This window comes from Panthera onca, chromosome A2, assembly GCF_046562875.1.
Source record: "Panthera onca isolate mPanOnc1 chromosome A2, mPanOnc1 haplotype 2, whole genome shotgun sequence".
NCBI lineage: Eukaryota > Metazoa > Chordata > Mammalia > Carnivora > Felidae > Panthera > Panthera onca.
The window spans coordinates 166,091,541-166,118,487 of record NC_138340.1 but is presented as its reverse complement, the minus strand read 5'-3'; the positions used below and the strand labels follow the sequence as shown (position 1 = coordinate 166,118,487).

The 26,947-nt window shown below is 57.7% G+C and overlaps 1 protein-coding gene across 4 annotated transcripts in view; it reads right to left on the bottom strand.

The window, feature by feature from the left end:
* Positions 1–3,539: 3,539 nt before the first annotated feature.
* DPP6 (dipeptidyl peptidase like 6) overlaps positions 3,540–26,947 on the bottom strand; it is an 856,594-nt gene continuing 833,186 nt past the window's right edge. For all 4 annotated transcript variants that reach the window (XM_078437168.2, XM_078437166.2, XM_078437169.2 and 1 more), the window contains exons 18-26: positions 25,043–25,141; positions 20,332–20,401; positions 18,815–19,009; positions 12,599–12,653; positions 9,943–10,054; positions 8,516–8,574; positions 7,640–7,712; positions 7,476–7,549; positions 3,540–5,428 (exon numbers count right to left, since the gene is read on the bottom strand). In XM_078437168.2, the coding sequence (XP_078293294.2) occupies positions 5,282–5,428; positions 7,476–7,549; positions 7,640–7,712; positions 8,516–8,574; positions 9,943–10,054; positions 12,599–12,653; positions 18,815–19,009; positions 20,332–20,401; positions 25,043–25,141 (884 nt within the window). In that variant the 3' untranslated portion in view covers positions 3,540–5,281. The remainder of the gene's footprint in view (positions 5,429–7,475; positions 7,550–7,639; positions 7,713–8,515; positions 8,575–9,942; positions 10,055–12,598; positions 12,654–18,814; positions 19,010–20,331; positions 20,402–25,042; positions 25,142–26,947) is intronic.

The following is a 26,947-nucleotide window of genomic DNA, read 5'->3' as shown; positions in this document are numbered from 1 at the left end:
CTAAGGAAGAGGGAGACAAGAACGAGGGTGCCTAGTAGAAAGTGTCTGCGGGAATTCTGCCACCGGCCTGCTTCCCCCCATCTGGCAACGTCTCCTGATTGAGTAGGTGTCTGATGCCTGGGGCCACCCCCTTAGCCAGACCGGGGCAGGGCGGGGCGTCTGCTGCATCTATGGGGCATCCCGTGCGTCCCCAGCTTCTTCCATAGCTAATGGGAAGGGGGACGGTCAGGGTTATATTATCGGACACCATGTAACAAATTACTCCAAACTCAGTGGCGGGAACAGTAATGCTCATTTATCAGCTCCGTTTCTAAGGGTCGGAAACTCGAGAGTGGCCTGCCTGGCAGATCCCGGCCACCAGCCTCCGCAGGACTGATGGGGCAGGAGGACGTACTTCCAAAGCGGTGCCCTCGTGCGTCCTGGGTGTTGTGGGGGGGAGACCTCAGCTCCTCACCTGGGGCTGCTTGAGCGTCCTCCCAGCCTGATCCCAGAGACGAGGCAGAAGCTTCGGTACCTGTAACGGCCCAGCCTGGAGAGGCCCGCGGTCACCTCGGCAGTCTTCTTTGGTCACAGGAGTCAGGCCTCAGGAGCCCCAGCAGAAGCAGAGCCCTCCCAGGGCTTCAGATCTAGCAAACAGACATTTGACGAGTCAGAATAAACTCTCTGTGGGCATAGAGCTCTCGACAGCCTCCAGAACAGAAGCGAGGGAAGGCTTTGTGCAGTAAGGCCGGGCCCTAAGAGGAGGCAGGTAAGACACGTAGGCTGTGAGGTCCAAGGCGATGCCGCCTCCCAGGGTCGGGCAAGTGCAGAGTTGTTCAATTAGCCCGTGAACCTGGCCTAGCATCTAAACAGATCTGACTCTCAACTGGGGTGATGTTGTTCCCCACGGGACATGGGGCGATGTTGGGGGACATATTTGACTGTCATGGTAAATAGTGCATCTGGTAAATAGAGGGCAGCGAGCAGCTAAGCTCCCTGCCTGCACAGGACGGCCGCCGCTGAAAGAATGATCCAGGCCGGGGTGTCCGAGTGGCTGGGAATCATTGTTGTGAAAGGGAAGTCGCGGTAAAGGCAGCTAGCGCGTGTAGGGGCAGCGGCGTGTGGGATTCATGCAGGGAGAGGACAGCCTGTCCGCGTGGCCGGGCCGCGTGTGCAGGGCAGTCAGGGGAGGGGAAGTCTGTGAGATAAACTGGGCCTGGGGGTTGGGGGCACCGTAAGGTATGATTCAGGAGTTCGGACACGGGCCCACAGGAAATGGGAAGCCTCTGTGAGGTGGTTGGTTCTGGGTTCAAGGGGAATTGGGGCAGAGAGACCAGCCGGAGCCGCGGCATTCAGCGTGATGCCTCTCAAGTGCGGACGGGTGCACACGGGCGCGTCGGTGTCCCGGGGCTTCCGGTCTACTTTGCAGAGCGCCGTCGCGGGCTCTGGTCAGCACCACAGCTCGAGGGCCGCGCTGTAGAGGGTGCGGCTGACTGGGGCCGTTCCGCTCCCCTGTGTCGCTCCAGATCCCAGCCCGGGAAACAAAACGCCAGAACTGCCACCGCTGACGCAACGCGAGACTTCTAGCAAGGAGGCCCGACCTGGGGTTTGCTCGGAACCCAGACGTTGACACCCGTTTCCACCGAGGCCGGCTCCGTGTTGGCCGGGGGCTTGGGCCCCCAGAGCTGGCGAGGCCGAGAGCCCCAGCGGCGCCCGTGAGGCTCGGGAACCTGGCCTCTGGAGCTTGTCCCCACGAGAAAACACAGCGAGGGGAAGAAGCACCTAGTGCTGCTGCCTTTCCGGGTTGGGGGGCAGCCGCCTTGCCTCCCCTGGGCTCTAGCTCCCCGATCCGATCCGTGCAGTGATGGGGCTCGGGGGCCGATGGCAGCGTTGCAGCTTGTGGTTTGCAGGAGGGCCCATCCCGACTCTCTGGGGAGCCCTGCTCGGAGGCAGTGTCCCCGGGGTTGGACCCCCTCCCTCCCTCCCTCTCCTCGTGTCCCTGTCCCTCTCCCTTCCTCCCCCTCCTTCCCTCCTCCTGACCGCCAGGGCTCCCACCCACTCCTCAGCAACTCCTCTCCAACACCTGTTTTCTGCCAGCCGGAAACTAAACAAAGAGCACCTGCCAGGGACGGAATGTTTGTATCCTCCCCAAATTTGTAGGTTGGAATCTTACCCCCAGGGTGGTGGTTTTACAAGGTGGGGTCGTTGGGAGGAAATTAGGCTTAGATGAGGTCATGAGGGTGGGACCCCATGGTGGGGTTAGCGCCCCCCCCACCCGACCCCTCCCTCTCTGCCCTGTGAGGACGCAGCCAGACGGTTCAGCCGTCTATGAACCGGGAGGACGGCTCTCACCAGGCACTGGATCAGCCGGCACCTTGATCTTGGACTTCCAGCCTCCAGACTGTGAGAAGTACATTCCTATTCTGTGAGTGCCCCGTCTGTGGGGTTTTCTCACAGCAGCCTGAGCGGACGAAGACACCACCAGCGTGAGAGAGAGCAGGGCCGCTAGCTCCCAGGTGGCTGGAGCGCGGAGCTCCGGGGCTCAGTCACCATCCCTCGTGCTGGGGCAGGATGTCGGGGGGGGGGGGGGGACTCCGAGCTGGCAGAGGGGAGCCGCACCGTGGAAAAGGGGGTCAGGTGCGCCCCGCTGGGGGCCGTGGGCGTGGGGAAGTCAGGAGGGCTGACCAGAAGCAGGATCCTACGTGGTTGGTTGGGTGGGGTGTGTATTTGGCTTTCCCCGTCAGTCCTAAGTTGGAGGTGGGGGCGAGAGCGAGGGGAGCTGGCGGGTGTTGATCAAGGCCTGGCCGTTTGGGGCTGGCTGCCGCAGGCCGCGGCTTGGCTTCCCCGACCGGTGGCCGCGGGTTGGGGGTCAGAGCTCTGTGTTTACGTATGATCTGGGGACATCCTCCGTCTGCGTATCCAGTATCTTACCAGGCTTCCCGGTGTCTCCTGTGATTATCCTAAGAACTCACACCACCTGCTAATGGAAGACGGCCAGAGGAGGCCTGAAATGCCTTTCCAGTCCCTCTGTGACACTGGGGCTTTAACAGGGCTTCCGGAAGGCAATCAAGCCTTCACAGAATCATCATTCGGATACTGCTAAGTCAGGCAGGAGAGGGAGGGGCGTGTTTTCAGCCCAGTGAGGATAGAGCTCCGCCCCCCACCCCCGCAGGCACACCTCCGAGAGCGAGGCAGCCCGTGTGCCAGGGAATGCCACCGAGACGGAGGTTTTCCTAGTTTTCTAGCGGGCAATGCTGTGGTCTCGACTGAGAGCCAGGTTTGCTCTTAGTGTTAGGGAATATCTCTGTGTCCTCACCCTAAAACTTTAAAGACGCGACTGAAATTCATTTTCTCTGGTTGGTTTGGGACTTTTGATATATTTGAGCGGTCCTGTCCTTCCGTCCGTACCCCGCTGCCACAGGTGCGGTTTGTATTTGCCGCCCACCAGGCTCTTGGGGACAGGCATCCATGGTCGGGGCTCAGTGAGTACCTTGAGACACTTGACGCTTTGCACACTTCCTAGGCAGAGATGGTGGAGGATAAGCAAGAAAAGAGCTATCCGAGTGGTAAAATAATGTTTTATTCCATGGATGAACAAACGCTAGTATGCCACATGCTCACTCCCCTCCTGCCAGATCTCGCGGCCACAGCTGGCTTCCCCTGTCGGACCTAGTTGGCTTTGCAGTCGGTCAAGCCCGCTGAGAATGGCGAAAGCACGGTCACGGCTCACAGCGGTCCGGCTGCTCACGCGTCGGTCCTTTTCGCAAGTGACGACGTCTCACCCGAAAAAATCCGGTGACGGAGACCCTCCAATGGCGCTGACTGAAACTGACATTGCAAGCTCACGGAGACGAGACCCACGCCCTCAAACACCGAAAAGCGACGCGGACAAATCTCTGCCGACGGCATGTCAAGGACCCCCCGGCAGGACCGGACGCTGGAGAGATCAGTACTGACGTTCAGGTGGTCGACGAGCTCCGAGGGAAACAACAGCGATCGACGCGTTTCCGACTGGCACTGGTGGGGAGTGCGGGTCAGCCACAGAGCGGCGGCATGCAGGCGAAATGAGCTGGTGGGGGGCCAGGGCCCGATCCCGTCTTTATATACAACGAAATGAAAGAGACACCGGGAGCACCGGGGGTTCGTCCCGTCGGAGGGTGTGTGACACGTGGACAGGCTGCTGGCGCACGGTGGCGGGGCCACCGAGCCGTCCCCGGGGCGGGAGGCCACCGCCCGCGCCCACGCTTCCCTGGCCTGTCCCCTGAACACGCGCACAGACCTGGGGATGGAGTCCACCCTTAGTCTTTTTACCTTTTTTGAACCAAATGCCATCTGAAAAGCCTTGACAAGGTATCAGGGGGAAAAAGGACAGGCTTCAAGACATACGTGGATAGTGTGAGTCTGAGCCAAATCCCAATGCAGCTTCGTGGGAAAGAAGTTTTATTTAGGATTTTTTTTTTTTTTTTTTTTTTTTTTTTTTAGTATAGTACTGGATGTTCGTTCCCCTCAGGTTTTTGAAATTTCTGCACAAAGTCTCAAGACAATCTTGAGGAGAGAGCAGTTAGTTGCTTCTGATGTGTTTCTTTATCCAAACAAGTGCAAAGCCTACACGGGGACCGAAGAACAGAAAGCAAACAAAGCCAAGAAAGAACGCAAAGAAGGAGAGACACAAAGAAGGAGAGACAGCCCGTGACCCGAGACAGTGCCAGGTAAAAACCATAGAAAAATACGAATTAATTCCATAAGGTTAACCATTAGCGAAGCTACGGGAACACCGGGTTCAGCCCTGACAACGCCGGACCTCCGAATTACAGAAAGGAGCGAGCCGATCTATGAACACGTACTGCTAAAATAATTGTGCTATAGTCGTTTCCATGGTGTGGGTGTATCAGACAGGGTGGAAAACTGCTCATGTGGACGCGGCCGCTGGCCAGGGCGGGTCTTTGCGCTACTGCGGGAGAGCTGGGATTTAAGGGCCGGTTTCTGCATTGCTGTCCGTCCTTCGTTCCTTGGGGAGGGGCCGGGGGATGCACCGGTCACCCTGGGGCCAGGAGGAGGCCATGCTGCTGCGGTGGCCGCTCCAGGCGCGGCGGGGAGGGGCCCTCGGGGGGCGATGACGCGTCTCGGCCTGGGAAGGAGCTGGTTTCTGAAGCAAAACCGCCTTCGGGACACATGCTATGGAAATCACGCTTGCTGCCCCGGCCCCGGCCTCTGCGGGAGAGGGGGGCGGGGTCCCGGCCGCACACTGTTCCAGGGGGAGCCCCCGCCGTGCTCAGGGCTGGCTCTGGCTCCGGCTCCCGGGTCAGTCCTCCTCCTCCTCCTCTTTCGCTGTGGCTGCGGGGACTTTGTCCTGAATCCGGAAGCACTCCACAAAGAAGTTGATGATGGACCGGTACAAGTGCTGGTGCAGGGAGGCGCTGTGGAAGTAATGGCTTTCGTCCGGGTAGATCTGCGGGGAAGGCAGGGACAGGTTACTCACCGCTGGGGTGGTCGCCCCCCCCCCCCCCAAACCCAGCACGGCCCGGGCACCGCATGCGGCTTGGAGTCGGCCCTAGCAATGGATTTCCTAAACCCCTCCAGTGCTGGTGTCAGGGCCCTCAGGGCACCGGGTGCCTAAATTAGACCCCGCTTTGGTCACCAGACTCGGTGCCGCCTGTGCCGTCCGTCTGGTTTGCATTTGCAGCAAGGACGGATCTGAGGTCTGGGACCACAGAGGCTCCGGCCCAGGGCCCCAGGGCCCAGGATCCCCAAAGACACGGGAAGTGTTCTGTGCTCTCTCTACAACCCTCACAGGCCAAATCCTGCTGCTGTGTTCTGGGGCCCGGCCACCCGCGTTTGGCTCGGCCTCTGACCGTGGGCAGGTAACTTTCCTGGGCCTCAGTTTCCAGCTGTGTTACGTGGAGATGATTATCGTGACAGAATCTGGCTCATATCGTTTTGTGAGGATTAAACGTTATGCTCCCTGCAGCATTTAGAACGAGGCCAGGACACGGGGAACGCGAAGAAGACGATGCGAATGGCCGTCCCCGTATCCTAGAGGCGCCACACCATTTCCACGCAAAGGCACCTGTTCTGGCAGGGACTCAAAGCCAAGTCTCGCTGACCTGGAAGCCCACTTTCTTCCCGTGACACCTGCTGCCTCCCGCATTCTGAATCCTGTCTTCCTCTGTGTCTCTGGAGGCGGGCATTCACCGTTACTTTAGAGTAGTTATTACCGATGAGAGTGAGCTATTATGTATATGGTAGAATGTCTGTGGTACAGAAGGACACAGAGCAGGAGGCACGTCTCTTCCTACCCGGGTCCCCTGTCCCTGTGCCCTTTTCTGGAGTTGCTTACTGTTGCAAATTCACTGAGGATCTGTGAAAACCTCTGCTGTGCCTGCAGGCCCGGCGCTGGGCGTGGGTCCCTTTCGCTGTCTCGAGTGTGGTCTACAATGCACATTGCTCAAAAGCTTGCCGATTTTGCCTAGTCTACCTCTTGGACGAGCGATCCACATCCGCACACGGAGACTGACCCTGTAACCCACCATGGCTGCACTGGGTGCGTAAAATGTATTTACACCACGGCAGCTATCAAACTCACTACGATCTGAACACTTGCAAAGTGAGCTCAAAGGTCACATTAACCAAGTCCTCTCTTCCCCCTTCAGCAGCTCAGGCCAAGCCCCCTCCTTGCAGGGACACACGTGTCCCTCCAAGACAGCGATGCCAGAAGGCCAGGGGCTTGGAGACAGAAGGCAGGCAGCGGTCGGTGCTGGGGCCGGTGCTGTCTGAGGGCTGATGGATGCTTAGGGAAGGAAATCTGCCATTGATCCCTGGACCTGAAAAGACCATTGGGGTCTTTTTTGCCAAAGGGAACCCCTGGTCAAGAAGGAAACGGAAGATGTTTCCAGAAGGAGCACTGTACATTGCTGGAAAAAGCCCAGCCTTGAGCTGCTGGGCCAGTACTGTATGCCAGGGAAAACGAGGCTGTGAGTACGTTTCATGGGAAGGGTAGCACTCTAACGGCTGCTCAGCCACAGATGATTCTGGAACATTCCTCCAGAATTTAGTTAACGTGTGGTACTGTCCGGCAGGAGGCCAGTGAGACAAGTTTCAGGACCTGCACGTGTAAAGCCCCCCAAGGCCCCCAGGATGCTGCTCTGGTCAACACTGGGACAACAGTCCCACTGTCACCCGCCAGGGACACCACCAGCCTCACCGTGGCGGTGTGGTGGCTGTCCTGACCTTGCTCACCGTGGGACTGGGTGGGGGGGGGGGTTGCTACAGGGGTTTTGCACACAGCTCGAGTGTAGAACCGAGCCATCAGCATCAATTAGTGGAGAAAATAAGCACACGCTAATTCGTCTGGCCCGACGTGCCCCGGCCCGTCTCTGACAGCCGCGACACGGGTGCGTCTGCAGACACGGGATGAACGGAATACCAATCAGTTCCTTTTCCACGAGAAGAATGTGTCTCTCCAAGCGTGGAACAGAGTGGGTGTGCGAATACTGTACCTGTAAGCTGTAATTAGCCTTCCCCTTAATTAGTTGTGTAATGAGTTCCGCCGTGTGCTGGAAATGGATTTTTTCTGTTAAAGAAAACAAAAAAGAGGACAGTACGGGTTAAACCCAGCACACCATCAGGGGCGATGCAGGGAATGAGCGTCCCCGGTCCTCACCGTCAGCGGTTGCGTGAATGATTAGAAACTGCTGCTCTTCCAGGGCTGACACTCGATGAGCCACCTTGGTCATCTGCACGGGCAGGGCAAGGGGACAGAGTTAGCGGGCCTCACCGCAGCCAGCGAGGTGTTCGTCCTGGGAGAAGCGGGGGCTTCGCAGGGGAGGGGAGCGCACGGAGCGTCCCAGAAGCCTCCCTGCATGAGCTCCTCTTAGGAGGAGGAAGGGGTGGAAGAGAAGAGGGCACAGGAGAGCTCCCTTCCGCCCACGGCAGGTGGCCCCAGAGGGCCACCATCTCAGCCGGTGCCACTGGGAGATGACAGCCCGGCCAGAGAGTCCCGTGGTCCACGCGCAAATCCCAGCTTTGAAGCCAGGTCCTCCGGGCAACAGAAGTCCGGCCTCCCCCTCACGCCCCCCTCACCCTGCTGAAGAAACACCCAGGTGACACCTGCACTGAGTCACTTCGGTGGCTATGGCCTGGCAGGTGGTATCGGAGAACTTTTCTGTAGCCCAACCAGGGGCTTATCTCCTCAAAGCAGAACCAGCCTTGGATGAAGGGACCGGCAGTCACCCGTGCCGACGACCGTGGATCCCGGGACAGACCCTCTGTCCGTCCGAAGACTTTCCTAACTCCCCTCCTTGCCTCTCGGGTGCCAGAAAGGGAAAGCGGACAGACCCGGGAGAGGCCCCGCTCACCAGGGTTCACGGCCCGGTGGAAGGTTTTCTCAGAGCGAGTTTGGTGGGGGAGAGGGGGAGACCAGCAGGCCCGGGCAGGGAGCGTGGGTTCCAGAACTGGGCCGGGGGCCAGAGGGGCGCGAGAGAGGAATTCCGGAGGGGCGGCCCGAGCTCGCCTGATTCCCCATCCTGCCCACATGTACCTCGTATGCCCTATTGTCAAGTCCGTGGAGGCCCAGGTACCTCTCGGAGAATGCAGACGCTGGAAATGAGAAGAGGGGGGAAGGGTTACCCGAGGGGAGCCGGTGCCGAGCCCCCCGATGCGGGGACGTCCTTGGCAGGGGGCTGGGGCAGGGAGGGTGGGCTCACCCACACTTTCAGGGCAAACGTTTGTTTCTAAAACACCGCCTCAGCCTGCGGGGCTTCACGCAGGTAATCAGACAGCACCCCGGTAACATTCGAGTGTCTTAGAGCTGGTGGCCGGCTTTTAAGCAATACAGCAAAACCTCAACCGTGTGAAACAGTGACTCTGAAACCCCGTGAGCAGGATAAGCCCTCACTTTGTTTCAAATACAGGAAAGGCTACAGATCCTGAAGAGCAGATTGCCATCAGGATTTGCTCTTTTTCTGTTTTTGTTTTGTTTGGTTTTAAACACTAGGCATGTCGGTGTCCGGTCCCGGGTGAGGGTCTGACGTCTGCCTGTAGGCAAAGTCAGGCTGGAGGAAGCACCAAACACTTCTGCAGGGGGCAGGGGGATCTTTCGTTTTCTTTTTAATGTTGACTTGACAGTGTTGTTTCTTTACTGTTGGTTTATTTTTGAGAGAAAGAATGTGTATGAGCGGGGGCGGGGCAGAGAGAGAAGGAGTCACAGAATCGGAAGCAGGCTCCAGGCTCCGAGCTGTCGGCACAGAGCCCGACGCGGGGCTCGAACCCACAAACAGTGAGATCATGACCTGAGCCGAAGTCGGACGCTTCACCGACTGAGCCACCCAGGCGTCACAGGGACATCCTTAATTAAGTGGAGATGGCACTGGAGGATTCCCCCGCCTGGGGCTGTGACCTATCAAGGTGCAGGATGGTACATTTATGTGCATCCAAGTCAGGCACCTTTGAACCCGCATGATTAAAAAAATTAAGAAAGTCTCACTGAGTTGAAAAAAATCTGAAATACGTTACATGTATTCCCATGGGAAAACGAATTTTAAATTACTACGAGTTTGAAGGAGGGGAGTGCTGGGACTACAAGTTCAAGTCGGCATTAGAGCATTTGTCAACGTGTCTTTGGTGAGCCTTTTGGCTGCAGGGGTCAGAGGTCCTCACAGTTCACGGGGTCCTGGGTGCTGAGATGGGGCACCGGGGAGGGGTCGGCCAGGGGACCCCTGGGTGGGTCTCGAGCTCCTGGTCTCGTGTGTCGGGAACGTGACTTACGGGTCTCGGGGGGTTGACCGGTTTCATTCAAACAAGTGACCGGAAGCCCTCCCTCCCCTTCCCAGGCTTCTGTCCAGGTTTCTCATTAGCCCGGGTCGCCTCCCACCCACCGTGGGTGCATGAAGCAAGGGAGGCAGGGGAAGTGTGGCGGGACGGGAGGCATGGGGCCGTGCGGGGGCCTCGTCGCGTCAAGACCGTTACCGTAGAGCTTGAAGTCTGTTATTGGAGAGAGAGCAGAGCCACAGGTGAAAAGCTGACCCTGGTTTTCACCCTTCGCTGGGAGTATGTAAGTGCTCAGGTACCCGCCGTAGTCCTGCGAGAGACAGAAAGGGGGACAAGTGGGCAACGTGTCGAGGATTCTGTCACAACAGCCTCTGACGTAGGTCAGAGACTCAGCGGCCACTGTCATGTAGCTTCTGCCAAAAAGTAAAAAAGGATGAGAGGCAAACACCTTGTCGGTTAGATATTGCATGAGGCACGCCTCCCGTCTGTGGGCCTGGGGTCGTGGGAGCCACGTGACGGGAGCTGCGGTCGCGGGTCAGGAGCTGCGCGTGAGGTTCTCGTCAGGCCCCTCCCGAACCAGCATATTCCTGCAGTGCCTCGTGCTGCCTTCCCGACTCCAGCGGACCCAGCCACGTGAGGTGACCGTCAGGGGCCAACAAGGAGCCTGTGTCAAAGGGCCCGGGGGCTGGTCGGCCAGAGTGCCCGGCTCAGGGCCGACAGGGGGCACGGCAGGTCCTTCTCATCCTACAGTCCCTCTACCTTGGGGCTGGCACGCAAGGCCCCTGCTTGAACGCGGGCCTTCCGGGGAGAGTGAAACGTCACATGCTATCTGCCACGGGCACCTTCAAAGCTGCTTGGTTCAGATGTGCTCTGTCTCGAGATCCCAGAGGAGTGGGACACAGATGAGATGCTGTGATGAGCGGCGGTGGGGAGGGACAGGGGCACGGGCTCAAGATAGCCAGGTATGTTAAGGATATGGGGGCTGCTAACGGTGTTGTGTGGGCGTGTGTGTGTGTGTAGGGAGTATGTGTGTGTGAGTCTGTGTATGTGCGTGACTGTGTGTGCATGAGTGTGTGCGTAAGTGTACACGGGGGGGGGGTCTGTGTGTGTTCTGTATGGGAAGGCGTGTGTGTGGGGGTGTGGGTGTGTGAATGTGTGTGTGTTGGGTGGGAGGATGGAGCGTGAAGGAGCCATACACCTGACGGAGACTGTGCGTGTAGCCCGTGCTGTGCCAAACTCACTGTAGAATTAACCGTTATGACCTATATGCTCGTTACGTTATAACTTAATAGCGTTCCTTCAACACAACACGTGTCTTATCTTAATGACAGTAAAAGTGTCTTTTTGGTTTCTGGTTAATAATTTTCATTGTCAGTGGAATCTAGAAGTCCTTAAAGTCATTCTGCCATCTGTTTTCAAAAAAAGTGTGGACTGACAACACCAAATGCTGGTGAGGACGTAGAACAGGGAACCTTCACTCACTGCCGGCTGGGATGCCGCACGGGGCAGCCACTTTAGAAGGCAGCGTGGGGATTTCTTACAAAACTAAACACACTTTTTACCCTGTGACCCAGCAATCATGCTCCTTGGTATTTATTCAAAGGAGGGGAAAACTTTTATCCGCACAAAAACCTGCACGTGGAGGGTTCCCTCAGATTCATTCATAATTGCCAAAACTCGCAAGTCGGTGAACGGACCAATGGGCTGTGGTACGTGGCTATTACTCCGTGCAGAGAAGTAACGAGCTATGGAGCCCTGAGAAGAGCCTTAAACGCGTACTGCTCAGTGAAAGAAGCCCGTCTCAAGAGGCTGTGTGAGTGTTTGAGGAGGAGCAACCACTGAACAGAGACAGGTCCAGGCTGGGGGCCGTGACCCGGCAGGCAGTCCGTAGGGCAGCAACTTTCCCGGGTGGGTGCGGGTGGGTGATAGATGCCGACGCCCAGAGTTACACTTACAGATGATCCAACTGGCTCTGAGCCCCTCTCGGGCAGTGAGTGGGTCTCCGCCAGCATGGAATGAAGCTCCAGAACTCTGTGCCTGAGAGAGAAGCCCCTGGGCCCTCCCCTTTACCGCCTCACCTCTGGTGGTGCCAGCGGGGGTGTGGGAGGGGTGTCTGGGGTCACCCGCCCAGTGGTGCCACGTCTCAACTGTACACTGGCCCCACAGAACGCTGGGCACGGAAGGTCCGGAGGCGATGACATTAGAGGTAGTCCTGTGATTACCGATTACCGTTCGAATCTCCACCTGCACTGCAGTCACTGAGGTGCTCCCCGAGGGCCTGTGCTCTGAGTGTCCCTTGGAGGGGTGATGGATCTGTGTCTATCCATCTGTGCCTGTGCCTTGTGAAGTCTAAGGCTCATGGATCCAGGCTAAGAATGGGGGGGAGCGTGTGCCCAGGTGGTACTAGGTGGCCCCCCACAGGCCTGCCTTGCAGCCCCGGGGCCTGCACAGCACCAGCTGGGCCACCCTGAGGAACGTGAACTGCCTACTCCTTCCACGTCAGCTAACCTGACTAGTGCACATAAAGATACGCGGAAATAAAGGCTCCTGCGTTCCCTCGTTTCCTGGGGCACCACATCAGCACCATGGTGGGCTTGCATAAGAAAAGTAACTAGGAACCTAATGAATCTGGCTTCTTTTTCTTTCCTTCTAGATAACAGAGAGAGTGAAACTCTAATAAATAAGCTGGCCAAATGGTGGCTCCCCTTGCTGGAATTGCTAAGCGTCCAACCTCTCGCTATTAAAAAAATGTAACTGCTCTCATAGCACCGGCCGAGAGACATTCTGAGCAAATCAGACCGGGCCTGGGTGATGGCAGGGCTCTCAATGGGATGGGTGCTGGGCACAGGCTCACCTTCCCAAACACGGCCACACGCGCCTTATCGATGTACTGTTCCTTCAGCATCATCCTGCAAGGCCAAAGAAGAGAGGGCTGAGTGACTGTGCACCTGCATGGTGGCCCAGAGCTGTGCTTTCCCACCATTTCAGGCACGAAGACTCCCCCCCCCCATGTAAATCAAAGGAAGTATTGGAATTCGAAGGTAATTGTTGCTTTTCTCTATTCAGCGCACAGGTAGCTTGCCCATGTTAGAAACCTCAAAGTGCCCTCACAAGAGCTGTCCAGGTGTGTAAAACTTGCCGACCGAGAGCCAGGAATGCAAAGCAGCTGATGCCGATCCAGAGAACAGGCCCTGTGGGGTCCCTGTCCTCTGCTCCAGTCTGCCCCTCACTTGGACCATGTGGCTTCTAGCCACCCCAGACTCTGGGCGCGTCCTGCAGGGTTGGCCTGGAGAGCAGACACTCCGGTTCTGTGCTTGGAGTCACGGTGCTGGGCTCCCAATCCACCTGCAATGTCCTTTGTCCCCAACTCCCGGGTGGGGGTCCCTGTCTTGCACCTGCTTGGTGGCAGACTCAGCCCTGCCTTGTGCTTCCTGCCTTGCCTGGCGCTGTCCGGGTCCTGCCTTGCCCTTGCCAGAGTCTCACTGATCTCCCCGGTCGCCCCTTTTCCCCACAAAATGACGGGAATCTTTCTGGTTTCCGGGCCCTAATTCAGCAGCGGGAGTCCTGCTACCTGCTGGCACGTGACCGGCTGCTTTCCGGATCTCTGCAAGTTGCTTCCTTCCACGCATACACCCCGCTGCCAGAGCCCCTCCCTGCACTGCTCCTTCTGTTTCTATCTGCTTCTTGGGGATTATTCCTGTGTTTCTGTTTTCTGTGTTCTGCTGGCAGGCTGGAGCCACCCCATCCCTGATAACTGCCCTTCTCAGCCTGAAGGGTGTCTAAAACTCTGGGTACCACCCCTCAGAGACAATTCTTTTTTTTTCCTTAAGATGACTCCCCCACCCCGCGTCCCAGGACAAGGCCAGTCCTCCGTGGTCAGCACCGCGCTTCCATGGCCAACGTCCAAGGTAAATGGACACAAGGTCCTGGGGGCTGAGGGCCCAGCTTGAAGCAGCAATGTCCCCGACTTTTCCGACGGAGGAAGGTGGTGAAAACAGCTGAAGCTGGTCCTAGAGAGACCAGCCCCACAGGAGCAGAAAAGAGAAGAAAACCGGAGTGGACAGGTTACGAATGTGTCTCAGCATTTGAAAAGAAATACTAACAGAGTGAGCAGGATCCGGAAACAAGGGAGAGATAGGACAAGTAGGTCCACAGAAAGTTACTCAAGTGAGAGAAAAGGCAACACACCTCAACTGTGATGCTCCAGCCCTGGGGACTAACAGCACTTTAATAAACTTGCTTTTGAAAATGTTGTGCGGGTGTCATAGGGTAGTCCCATAGACCTCCAATCGCCTCCCTGGATTTTCAGACATGCATTTGGGCACACGTGAGATGCTCTGGCTCAGCCAGCTTTCACAACCAGCCCGCCGGGGGGCCCCAGGAGGATGCTGCCCCATGGCCGGACCTCCAGATCACACTTGCTGGGATCCACGTGGCAGTCTGTGGGGACCACGGAGTGTGGCGTGGGCGATGTGCACCACAAAGGGCTCCATTCCAAGTTGGAAAACACCTTGGATTTCCTTTCTCAGCTCTGCTTCCAAGTCCACAGGCGGCCCTGGGTCTGGCAATCCCTTCACCTAATTACCTGGCGACTCACTTCTTGATCTAAATGCCAGAAATCTTGGTAATGATCCTCATTTTTCTGGAGTCTTCCAAGAGTGCTTGTTTTTCCAATACCAAATATTTTTATTATCTTGTGCTTCTATTTTCACTAACCAACCGAGCAAATCCCATGTGATGATTTTTTTTATGGTGAATAGAACTGCAAATTAAGGAGAGCCCGATTTCACATGCAGGTAGCACTTTTTTTATTACTGGGCTTGTCTGAGGCCTTGTGAAAAGCAGAGGCAGAATCCATCAGGGTGCTTTCTTTAAAAAAAAAAAAAATTTAACATTTATTTATTTCTGAGAGACAGAGAGAGAGACGGAGACACAGAATCCGAAGCAGGCTCCAGGCTCTGAGCTGTCAGCACAGAGTCTGATGTGGGGCTCGAACTCACAAATGGCGAGATCATGACGTGAGCCGAAATGGGACGCTTAACCGACTGAGCCACCCAGGCGCCCCATGGGTGTCTTTCTTAATGGAGCGTGTTCTGAGTCTGGTTCCTTGCTGATTTGCAGAGGCCCAGGGGGGATGGGCTCCAGCCCTCAAGATGCATCGTCTCCTGGGGGAGGCGGGCTAACACGGTGACAAGGCAGCAGCACTGATGATGTGGCATGATGGGACATACGTCCGTTGTGTGGTATGGTCACTGCTGAAGGAGCCTAGCGCAGCGAGGGGGACCCGAGGGGGAGCCGTGCGCTGGTCAGGGTGGGTGGGAACCGTGTGGACGGGAGAACACTTGGGAGATGGCGGCACGGGGTCCTGGGTGAGCGGGGCTGTTTGTGGGGCGGTGTGGAACTTCGGGGGGACAGGGTACAAGTTTGCACCCTGCGTGCCGTCCCTCCTCCCTTGAGAGAACCAGCCGTGAGGGGGCTGCTGACCACCGGCGGTCACATCTTCTGACCCTCCGTGGCGTCCACAGCATCCCAACCCGGGGACTGAGTGCGGCAGGGGCCCTACGACCACGCCCGGCTGCCTGGCATGGGATCCTGCCCTGTCTCGGCGATGGGCTCCCGTCATGCTGGCGGGGACCCTCAGAGCCTCGCTGCCACCGGAAGCCCCCGTACCCACTTTGTCCTCCAAGCCCCTCCCCTTTCCACGGTGTCAGACTCCACTGCAGTCTGGTGGCCACCCGGGCATCCTTCGCAAACAGCCCTGCCGACACCGTCTGCTAAGTCCACGCTGGCACCCTTCTTGGGGACCCCAGCTGACACAGGTGCCACGGTCCACACGGCTGCCTCAGAGTGGGGGAAGCCCCCAGCCAGAGCCTGGATCTGGCAAGAAAGAGGGGGCAACGGTGGCGGAAGGGGGGAGAAACATGCCCAGCGCCTTCTTCCAGCTCGGTGCGACAGGCGGGGGCTCCTGACTCCGGCTCTGAGGCAGGGCGCCCTGCCCACCTCCGCGTGCACTCGCTGACCAGCCTGGGGACTCTGCCTCGAAACGCCTCCCAGGCGCGCCCCACCTTGCCACCTGGCGGTCCCCAAAGCACCCACTCACGGACACCGTGGTCCTGCCCAGTCGGCCGGGACCGTGCCCTCCTGGTGGGTCTGTCCTTCGCCACACCTTGGGCACTGATAGCCAGGGGCAGTCGCCCCGCCTGCTGGGCTGGTCTCTGGGGGCCACGAGGCCACTCCCACGTAGCAGCCAGGGCTGGGGAAGGTTCCTCGTCTCCCCACCCTCTTCCTTCTTCGTCCCCACGGGCGTCTCCTCCTTTCCGCTTCCCCTCGCTCACTGTCCACGGGGCTCCGCTGCGCTCGGTGCCTCCAAGGATGAGCCCTACGAACAGCCACAATGGCTCCCGTGTCCTCTGGCGTCTAGTGGGTTCTGCCAGTGGGGGGGGGGGCGGGGGCCCACGGTCCCCGTGGCCGAGGTTCTCTTCCGGGCCGGTAGTGGCTCCTGCTGTGGCCACCGCAGCCTCACTGGCTCTCCCTGACCCTGCCCGCCCCCGCAAACTGCAGGGTGACCCGTCTGCCCCCCGTAACGACTCAGTTTGAGCGCCAGGACGCTGACCCACGCGACTTGCTGCACCGCTGCCATAGTCACGGTTCCGAACAACAAAGCTGACCCTGCCACCTCCTTGCTGAAAACACCTCTTGTGGAACTGCTCCTACAGGGCAAGCAGCAGCTCCTCAGGACCACGTGGGAGGGATCTCACAATCCAGCCCTGTCCTACCTCCCCCCCCACCCCCCCCACGGCCCACGCACACTGTGGTGTTCTGGTGTTCAGCGTGCCCCCAACAGCAGTGCCTTTGCATTGCCTCGGGCCTTCGCTCACGATGTGTTCTGCGCTGGGAATGTGTATCTCCCGCGTTCGGCCTGACAGATCCCTAGTAATCCTTTGAGGTCTTGTGCACAGGCCACCTCCTCCCAGAAGCCCCTGAGGCAGGGCTGTTTGTTTCTGTAGCCTGTGCTGCGAGCGTGAGTGTTGGTTCCGCCCTGTGCCAGACGGCTGCCCTCTCCCCTAACGCAGCGGCCAGGCCTGGGAGGGGATCCGCTCGCGTCGGCTGTGAGGACAGCTGCTGACCCAGTGGGGCTCCAGGACAAGACACGAGGAGGACGAAGACGGGAGAACCACAGAAGGGGTGGGCCTGCCTCAGGGTCTCTCAGACTTCTGATACCACGGGGTGATTGCTCTCTGAAATGAAAATACAGACCCGGACCGCACACAGAGCTTGCAGAGTTCTCCCTGGCGTGGGCGAACCCTGGGCCTCGGCTTCCTGCGTGTCTTAAGGTGGCTGTAAGGTTTTCATCAGTTCGTGTATTCTGGTGCTGGGAAGCTTGGTCTGTCGGTTGACATGCTGTCTTTCCGGAACGGGTTCTGCCTTGGTTTTTGAACAGATGGCCGGATCAATTCCTTAGTTTTGAAAACGCCTAGAGTGTGAAACAGCCTTTTTGCTCTCTGGTCCCTGTGCTCAGAGGGGAGAGGCTAGACACGGCCAGGCGCCTGCAGGGGTGCGGGCCGCGGGTACGCCTGAAGGACACTGTGTCCTTCCTTCCGGGGCCCCTGGAGCCAGAGGCCCTGCTACCATCCGAGAGGGCTGCTGACGAAGTCCCACCGCCATATCCAAGTCCAGCCGGCGCCCCTTCCCTTTTCTGGAGAGGCCTCCCTCGGTGGACACCTGCTGGCTGGCCCCGCCCCCACTGCTCCGCCCCTCCCGCACAGAACCCACGTGCGCTGTCCACCCTCCTTCCCCCGCTGGCAGGGATGGGGGGACCCTTTAGGTCTCAGGGTGACGGCCCACACCTCTCACTCGCCGGTGACGGGTTCTGGACCAGGCAGGGGCACGTAAGGAGAGGTTGGCTGGGTGCTTCTGGGGAGGCTCCTCCCTTCCTTTCTGGAAGTTTCTGGAGGTGGCTCGCTCCCCAACCTCTTGGAGGCGAACGGAGAGGCCCGGAATGAGGTGCTCCTGGTAGCCATGCTGTGGGCACGAGGAGAGTCACTCCAGGTGATGCCCTCACGGCCAGCTGAGCAGGGGGACGGGGAGAGCCGGGCTTTGCGTGGCATGGCCGGGTCTGTGTGTCCATCCGTCCCGAGGCCACCATCACTCTAGACTTCAGGGCCAATACAGTTCCTAATTTTTTTTAATTTAATTTTTTTTTTTTTTTTTTTTTTTTTTTTACTGTTTATTTTTGAGGGATAGAGCACGAGCAGAGGAGGGGCAGAGAGAAGAAGACGCAGATTCCGAAGTAGGCTCCAGGCTCCGAGCTGTCAGCACAGAGCCCGACATGTAGCTCGAACCCATGAACTGTGAGATCATGACCCGAGCTGAAGTCCGACTCCACTGAGCCCCCGGGGGCCCCTAATGGCTCTTTATTTTTAAAGCTTGGTGGCCATGGTGCGCCTGCTCCCTGGCAAAAACATCCCGGAGGCGTCCTCAGAAGCTTCCCCCTCTCTGCATTTTCCACGGGGCACTTACAGGGCCTTGGACACATCACGTCCTCGGCCAGGGGGCGTCCTCACCCGCCCCTAGCAGGGGGCACCACTCACTCATCACTCACGTCCCAGTCACTCAAAAGGGATCCGACTGCCCGCCCGCCACGGGCCACCAGCCTTCTCAGAGCCGAGAGAGATCCGAGATCCGTCTGGAAGACTCTGGAAAGTGAACTGTCGAGACCGCGGAGCACGAGGCTGGGAGGTGTGTGGGGGATGGGATGGCACCCCCGGTGAAAGCGTGTCAGCCTGTGCTCTGGACCCTCCACGGGGAGGAGCGCGGTGCCGCCCAAGTCCACGGCCCTCCCATCCACCCTCAGCAGGACTGGCGCACAGGCCCCTGAGTCCTTCCCGGGACAGCAGCGCACGCGGTCGGTCGCTGCGATCGGGCCCTTCCCACTGTCCTTAGGGCGAGGAGGGGAGACGCTCCTGGGTCCTGTTCTCCCCCGCACCTACCGCCCACCTCCCCTGCCCTCCCCTGTCCTCCCCTGCCCTCCGAACGGTCTCCGCGCACCCCGCCACCCCGGGGGCCTCACCGCACGGCCTCCGTCTGGTCCTTCTCCTCCAGGGCGCCCAGCCGCCGCCCCACCTCGTGCAGGAGCTTGGTCCCCTGGAAGCCGCTGCCGCGGCCGTCGCACTTGAGCACCACGGCCCCGTGGCTGCTCACCATCACCGTCTCCCAGCTCACCTGGAACCGCTCGGCCACACTCTGGCCCCCGGGGGTGCCATCCCTGCAACACAGGCCCTGCCTCGCGCATGCGCTGTGGCCCGACGCTCCTCCCCCTCCGCTGCGCTCCCCCCTCCGCCCCCCTCCCTTCCCCTCCCTGCTCCTGGGCTCCCCCCTCCCCTCCCCTGCGCTCCCCCCTGTGCGTCCCCCTCCCTCCACCTGCGCGTCCCCCTCCCCTGGGCTCCCCCCCTCCTCCCCTACACTCCTCTGAGGAGTGTGTATGCAGGGGCGTGTGTATGTATGAGGTATGTGTCTGGGGAGTGTGTGAGAGAGGCAGGTGTGCGGTGTGGGCGTGTGGGAGAGGGGTGTGTGTGGCCGTGGGCAGCGTGCCAAGGCTGTGCAGATGGTGGGGTAGGTGGGTGACTGAGACACGGCACCAGATCGTGGGGTCCAGGCGGCGGGCACGTGTGCGAAGGCCGAGGCCCGAGGACAGGAGCGGCCGAGGAGCGCAGGGCTGATCAGGTCACTGGACCTGGGTGACCCCGCTCGCTCCTAAAGCACCGCGGACAGCCCCGCTCTCTCCCGGTCTCTTTCCAGTCACCGCGGGGGCAGTGGCTCCAAGAGGCCAGGCCGGAGCCTGGTCAGCGTTTCCCTGGTGCCCTGCCTTGAAGGAACCCCGGAGGGGGGCGTGGGGGTGGGGACAGTGCTTCGTCTGGTGGCATGTGCCTCACCCCCCGGGGGGCACAGGCCAGCCCCTGTCTAAGCCTCAGGGCAGCTGGGCAGCATCTGAGGTGCCTGTGAAAGCGTGCTGTCCCCGGTCAGGACCCCCTCAGCGGTGGCAACAGCGGCTCTCTTCCAGGCCGTTCTCCAGACCCCGCCAGAAGGCTCATTCACACACAAACAAAACGTCTGAACTAAGTCCTTGTTGGCAGAGGAGTGGCGTTCAAGGCAGCTTGCTGCTCAGGCCGTGCCACCCTGGTGCCAGCTGGGGAAGCCAGCGGGTCGGCCGTGCCCGCCCCTCCCCCCCCCACCGTCCCCTCACTTCTTGGGGGACCTGTGCCCGGGGTGGGGGGCGGTGCTCAGAAGGCCTCTGTCCTGTGACGTACTGCCCGCCTGCGGGACCAGCTTTGCTGTCCGTCTCTGGGCCTGGTCCCCGAGCAGGAGTGGATCGGGGCTTGGGGCTCGAGCCCCCCTTCCTCTACCAGGCGGCTCCCCGACTTGTGAGTGTGGTCTGCCACCTGCTGGCGGCCAGCCCGCCTTCAGTTTGCAGGTTGCAACCTCCTTTCTCGAGCTCGCCGTCTCCTACGAGTGCGGTGGTTGTTTTCCGGGGTGTTACTGAGCCCCCCCGGCAAGGACCACGAGAAAGAAAGAGGCGACAATACTCACACCACCAGGAGCAAGGGGTAGTGCGCCGTGTCGGTGAAGGTCGCGGGCTTGAGGATCTGAACGGGGAGGTCTAGGCAGGAACAGAGCACAGGGCCGCACGTTAGGGACAGCACAGACAGGGAAGGAAAGAGCCTTGGCCCCGGTGCCAGAAAGGCCCTCTGGAGGGGACATGGTGGGTCCCCACCCCGCCTCCCCGGGGCTGGCCCTGAGTTTTCCCTCCGTGCCTCCGGCCTGCTGAGTGACCTTGGGCAAATCACCCACAACCATCTTGAGGCTGAGTCTCTCCATCCGAAGCTTAAATTCAACCTCACAAACAGAGCGAGCTGAAAACCAGAAAAGACCAAAATGCCATAAGCACTTGTTAAGAGCCGAATTCTAGGCTGCGAGAAACGAACCCCCAAGGGTGACATTCGTCAGTTAAGTGGGGACAGATACGGGGGAGCCATGGGGACGGGGACAAGATGAGCCCAGGGGGCCAGCGGTGAGGCCGGGGGGGCAGTCCAGAGGGACAGGCCGAGAGCCGGGGGATCCCTGCAGAGGCGGGGGCTGGAGGACAGCTGCGCGACCCCCTTCGGACCTTGTCCTGGGTAGCAAGGGACCCAGCGTGGGAGGGGGGAGGGTTTCCTTCCCAGTTTCTTCTGCAACCCCCAAAACAAGCCTTCCTGCCCATGTTAGAAATTGTTTATTGATGTTAACTATGACCCAGATTAGCGATTACATTGGAATTACTAGCTTTTTCAGTACAATTACTACGGATACATCCCAGGCTCAGGGGGCGGGGGGGGGGGGGGGGGGGTCGGCTTAGCAGCCTGCTGTGACCGGGGCCTCATTACTGATTCTGGCTGAATGTTAATGGCTTGCAAATTGGATCAATGGCCCAGGGACCGGCCAAAAGGCGTCGGACTTTATCATTGCAATATCCATAAAACATGGTCTGGGCTCCTCTGGGCCACCAATAAGCCCGCAGGCCGACCTTGGCCACGACAGGCTGCATACAGCGCAGGGAGCCCCTCCCGAAGACGGATCGCTTCCCTTGGGAAAGCCTTCACCTCTGGTGCCATTAGGTGAAAAAAACAAAACGTAACGAAACGAGACGTGTCGGCAGGGTCACATGTTTCAGATCTTTGGGGGGCCCCAGAGGGGTGACAGTTAGGTGCCGGTCCCTGCGTTCCTGTCTGCCACGGAAACTTCATGCTGGAGACAAATCTCAAGTGGCAAGGGTGGGAGAGTTGATTGTTTCCGAAGGTCTTTTCTCTGCATTTCTGGAGGGGATGGCGTCCACCCATCAGCGGACAGAACTACTGTGGCAGCAGCATGCAGACAGGCTTGAAGAAGGAGGGCGCTGGGCCCAGCAGAGAAGCAAACATGTAAAGGAGCACGGTCTGGCCTCAGAGGCTGTGGTAGGAGGCAACGGGTGTGGGGAAACGCGAGGGAGTGTTCCGGAATACTTGCTGACGGGGACGGGGGTTGGGGCAGGAGGCGGAAGTCTGGCCACGGAGGGCCACCGGGCCGGCTTCACAGAGTGTGGCACGTGCCAGGGCCCTGTGCGCGGCTGTCGTCATGAGCCGCGAACGGACAGCCCCATGTCCCCACGCCGCACTGGGCCCTGCACGTTATGGAGCCCGTCTCGGGGTCTTCAGATATAGACACAGAAGGGAGAGGGGGTCGGAGCAAACCTGGAGATGGCCGGTCCACTTACTCATCCGTCCTCCCACTCCTCCCTCCCTCCATCCGGCATCTGTTAGAATCATCTTCTCTTCTTGCCCTTTGGATCTTCCTCGCGGAAGGAAACGACAAAACTCTGCTGTTTACTTAAGGGTTCTCATGAGTTTCAGTGTCCAAGTAACTGGACTCCAGGGCCGGTGTGAAAAACGGAACGAGTCAAGGACGCCATCCGTGTGGGCAGGCCACATTTTCCCTTGACCTACTTCTTTGGAACAGGAGGGGCCACTGACAAGAATCTCTGTCGCAGAATACGCCAAACTGTCCAGAGTGGCTCTCTTTCTAGAACACGCTCCGACGGGGACGGGGGCGGGATTTGCGACAAACAAGTGGTTACTGGTTGGTTACTCGGCTGAATCCACCAGGAGCTCGCGACACTCTCAGGGCACACGCCCCGCTTCAGGAGAGGCGTCCACTGTCGCCCGCGAGGCGCGGGGTTGCTTGACGTCCCAACGGCAGCCCGACAAGAGCTGCTGTGTTACAGGCTCGCCGTGTTCTTCCCGCCGGCATCTCGCTGGTTCTTACGCTCGCCATCAGAGCTGGGGTTCCCGTGGCTCTTGTGGGTCCTCATACGCCGCCTGGACCCGGGCCCCTTCTGCTCCCTTCTTTTTAGCTCTACGATTTCCCCTGAGCCCTGATGGAGGCATCTGTGTCCTAGTCTCTCCGCGTCTACGTCTTTTTAATTTACCGCTTCTCTCCCTCTCATGAATAAGCAGGCCTGAGCTCGGCCTGCTGGGCTTTCGGCTCCCTGGGCACCCAACGCTGTCCGTGGTTCCAGGGCTGAGTGTGTCCTGTGGCATCTGAGTGCATCTCATGGACACCCAGGGGAAAACCAACTGGCAGGGAGACGGTGGGAATGACCCTCGGGCCTGTGGGAAGGGACCCCCGCGGCCCTAACCACATTTCTTGGCCAGGGCAAATCGCCACAGCCCCCGTTTGTGCTTTTCCTATTTGTTTCTTCTCCCATCTCTAGACCCTTCCTTATTTACTTCCTTCACCGTCTCCTTCATCAGAGGGATCACCTTTGAGGTGTTTTATAAGGGAAGCCTCTGGACCCAGGGCTGGGGGGCAGGGATTTGAAGTACACCGTATTTCTCGACTCTCAGAGATGAATATGTAACCTCACATGCATCTCTAGCTATGTATAGAAAAGTTCTAACGTCATGTGACCCCACAGGGAAAGAATAGGATTGGGATGTTTTGGCACATGGCCTCTGGGTGGACGGCAGGTGCTTCCAGGTCAGGGGTCCCTCTGTGCCCACTGACCACCGGGGCTCTCCCACAGGCTGGGAGTCCACATCGGCCTCCTGACTTACCCCACAGCGAGCGCCGGCTCGGGCTGCTCCCTGCCCTGGACCGCACACTCTCCTGTGTGCCAACCTAAAGCCCATTCCAAGGACCCCGTCCAAGCCCCACCTTCCTGGGAACCTTCCCATGATTCCAGCCCACTCTCATGCTCTGTTCTGAACTTGTGGGCCATTTGCTTTCTGCTCTAAAGGATGCAGCTCGACCACGTGTACTGTTTGGGTCAGGCTGATCTTGTTTCATGGGGGAGAGCCTTGGCTCCTGACCACAGGAGATCAGTCTGTTAGGTAGCTGTGTCTTCGCTAACATGGGGGTACTTAATAATGCTCCGGGTCCACTGGCCTAGGTGATGAGCCATTGTCCCCCTGTAAGGGACTGGGTAGAGAAAGAGCTTCCAGTGGTGGTCTGGACATCACTCATCAATCTCAATATTCTCCCACTGACCACTGGTGACCTTCTACTCCTCTTCAACCAAGAGCTCTAACAGTTACCATCAATCAGTCGTGTTTTCTCAAGAGAGGAGACCCATTTACCAACCTCAGAGGTGATGGGTACATGGACCTGAATGAAGGACTCCGTGATACCTTCAAGGGGGAAATCTAAATCGTTTAAGAGAAGGGTGCCATCTCCCAGAGTAGGCAAGTCTGGAGGGGGATAGAGCTCAGGGGGAAAGACAGACGTATCTGGGGCATTTTGCATGAGGGGTTTCCAAAGGTAAACATCTGGTGGGCAGTTAGGATGCCAGGGCTGGCTGGGTTGACTAGGGAGCCATCCGAAGAGAGGAGGATTGAACCTATGGGGACCCGCGTCCCCCCCTGGAGCTATGAGAGCAACCAGTGCTCTGGGGCTACAGTGCCTGGTGGGTTCCAGCACAGCGTTGGAGCTCATAAAAGCCTATTGGATGCACGAATGGACAGTTCAGGACCAAGAAGGAAACAGAAAAGGCAGAGTTCTGGGTGCTTCTTGGGTGGTTACAACACATCAGTCCTCCATTACATTATTTCCCCCATTCTGAAGATACCCCCTCGGCCCATGATCAGCACTGACAGGTTAGACGATGAAGCAGAAAAATACCAAATGGAACAGGAAAGGAATCTCCACACGGAGGACGTTTTCTCTGGATGGTGTCATGACGTGTCCCCCCCAAAGGAAAGAGTTCCAGCCTGGGACCTTATTTAAATTGTCAGCCTCTTGAGGAGAGGCTTTTTTTTTTTTTTTTTTTTTTTTTTTTAAATTGCCAGAGAAGCATCTTGGTTCTCAGCACAATAGCTTGGTGCAGGATGCTTTCCCCCCATGAGCCCCGCCTGAATCTCTTCCTTGCTGGCTGGAATGCATTTCTAGCCATGAAGCCCAGCGAGCGTGGTGCAGGGGGGAGCCTCAGATGCACAGTAACCTACTGCTGATGGTTGGGCTGTTTCAGACTAGACGTTTGCTTTCCTTGTAAAGAGGACAATGCAGGGGCGCCTGGGTGGCTCAGTCAGTTGAGTGAACGACTCTTGATTTTGTCTTAGGTCATGACCAAATGGTTCGTGGGATTGAGTCCCACGCTGGGCTCTGTGCTGAAGGTGCAGAGCCTGCTTGGGATTCTCTCTCTCCCTCTCTCTGCCCCTCCCCTGCTTGTGCGCATGCTCTCTTTCAAAATAAATAGTAAACTTAAAAAAATGGGAGACAATGCAGTACTTACTGTAATCGTCAACCTCGATCTTCCTGTATTCTACTTTTGGCATCTGTCGGTCATGTACGGCCTTCTTTACGTGTTCGTTTGTTTCTAGGTCATAAATTTCTAAGCGAGAGAAAGGAAAATGACACAGTCAGACTCAGCAGTCATTTATGGAAGCCAAGTGTTGTCATGTGCATCAGACCACTAATTCCTACACTGGGCCTGGAGGTGATGATTACTATTTCTTTTGCACAGACTAGGAAACCGAGACATTAGATAACTTGCTCAAGATACAGGACAAGGTGGAGTGCCCAGTCTCAAGTCAGGAGCTTGGGTAGACGGAAGATTCCTCCCCCGTATTAGGCAACTCCTCCGCCCCCTATAAATCATCTTTCCGCAAGGCATTTCTCACTCACACGCATAGGTCTGGGTATGTTTTATCCCAACACTGCTGGTTTTGGAAAACCAACATCACATACCTGTTAGGACAGATGAGTTTCCGAATATAGTGGCCACAATAACGGTGGGGAATAAATTTAAGAATTCCCTGAGCTTGCACCAAAACCCAACCTAAGCCTAACCTACCCTAAGCCTGGGTTAACAAGGCTTAGGGCAGAAAGTCGCCACAGGGCGAAAGCACCCCCAGCGTAGAACAAGGGGTCGAGCAGAAAGCCACTTCCACAGGACGAAAGCGTCTGAGAACAGGTAGAAGTGGAAAGCCCCACAGCAGGGCAAAGATGTCCAGAGCTAACTAGCAAGAAAAATGCCTTGTTAACCCTGAGGTAGCATGCTCTATCTGACTTAGTCCCTAGAAAAGTTCAGATAAACAGACACGGTGACTGATGCCTGCAGTAAATGGCCATCTGCTCAGCGTCAGCATTTTGATTTGTATTGACCCTAACCCCTAACACTGCATACCTTTGAAACCCCCTTTCTCTCACACACAAGTTAATGATCACTGTTTTATTGTTTCTTTCTGCATGTCCATCACATTTGTAAGCCTTCTGATCCTAGTAAATATGGAGCAAGGACCCTTACTTGGGGCTCTTGTCCCTCCCGGACATTAGCCTCTCTCGTATTCAATTCTGCGTCTGCTCTCTTGCTAGACAAGACAGAACTCCAGACTCAAAGTCTGCAACAAATAACCAAGGAAAGAAAAGAGAGTAGAGGCTGGAGTATGCTCTTTATTAAAATTTTACAGGAAAAGTGGATTCAGATCTCTCACCCTACTCGTAATGTGGTCTGGCTTGGCACACCTTAATTTGGATGATCATATTAGCTGGCAGTGATACAGTGCAGCGAGACTGGCCCTTTCCCCTCCAAATTAGAGAGAGAGGGGTCAGTCCTATGCTGGCTCCTTACATGCACGTGCACCCAGTGGTATTTGTCCAGGTGCAAGGATGCTCTCAACAGCCCAGTTCACTAATCTCCTCCTTCCTCCTACTCCACCATCTGCTCTATAATAAAACCACCGGATTTGACTTCCTCCTTCCTATCTTACTTTGAGCCTATATGTGGGGACACCTTGTGGTTCATTATGAAAGGAAATTTTGTCTGCAAGGAACTCCACCTTTGAAACATTCATGAATATTTTAAAGAGTAAACTCACACCACATGCAATGCTACAAGGAACGGTGAACTGTCCCCATAGAAACTCCTTTTAAGAACAACAGACACCCTAAGTGACACCTTTAGCACGAAGGCACCTGGAGGCCAAATATCGCCCAGAACCAGGAGTCTCCAGCACTGAGCAGTGTTATCTGTGAATAGCACAAGGCTACCAGTGGTGCTCAGGGGTCCGGGGGATTCTTTGTGAACAGAAACGGCAAACGCCCTCAGGGGCCAGTGGAAAGGGACAGTTCCAGTTGCTGGACACATATTTGAAAATTCAGCTTTGATGGGGCGCCTGGGTGGCTCAGTCGGTGAAGC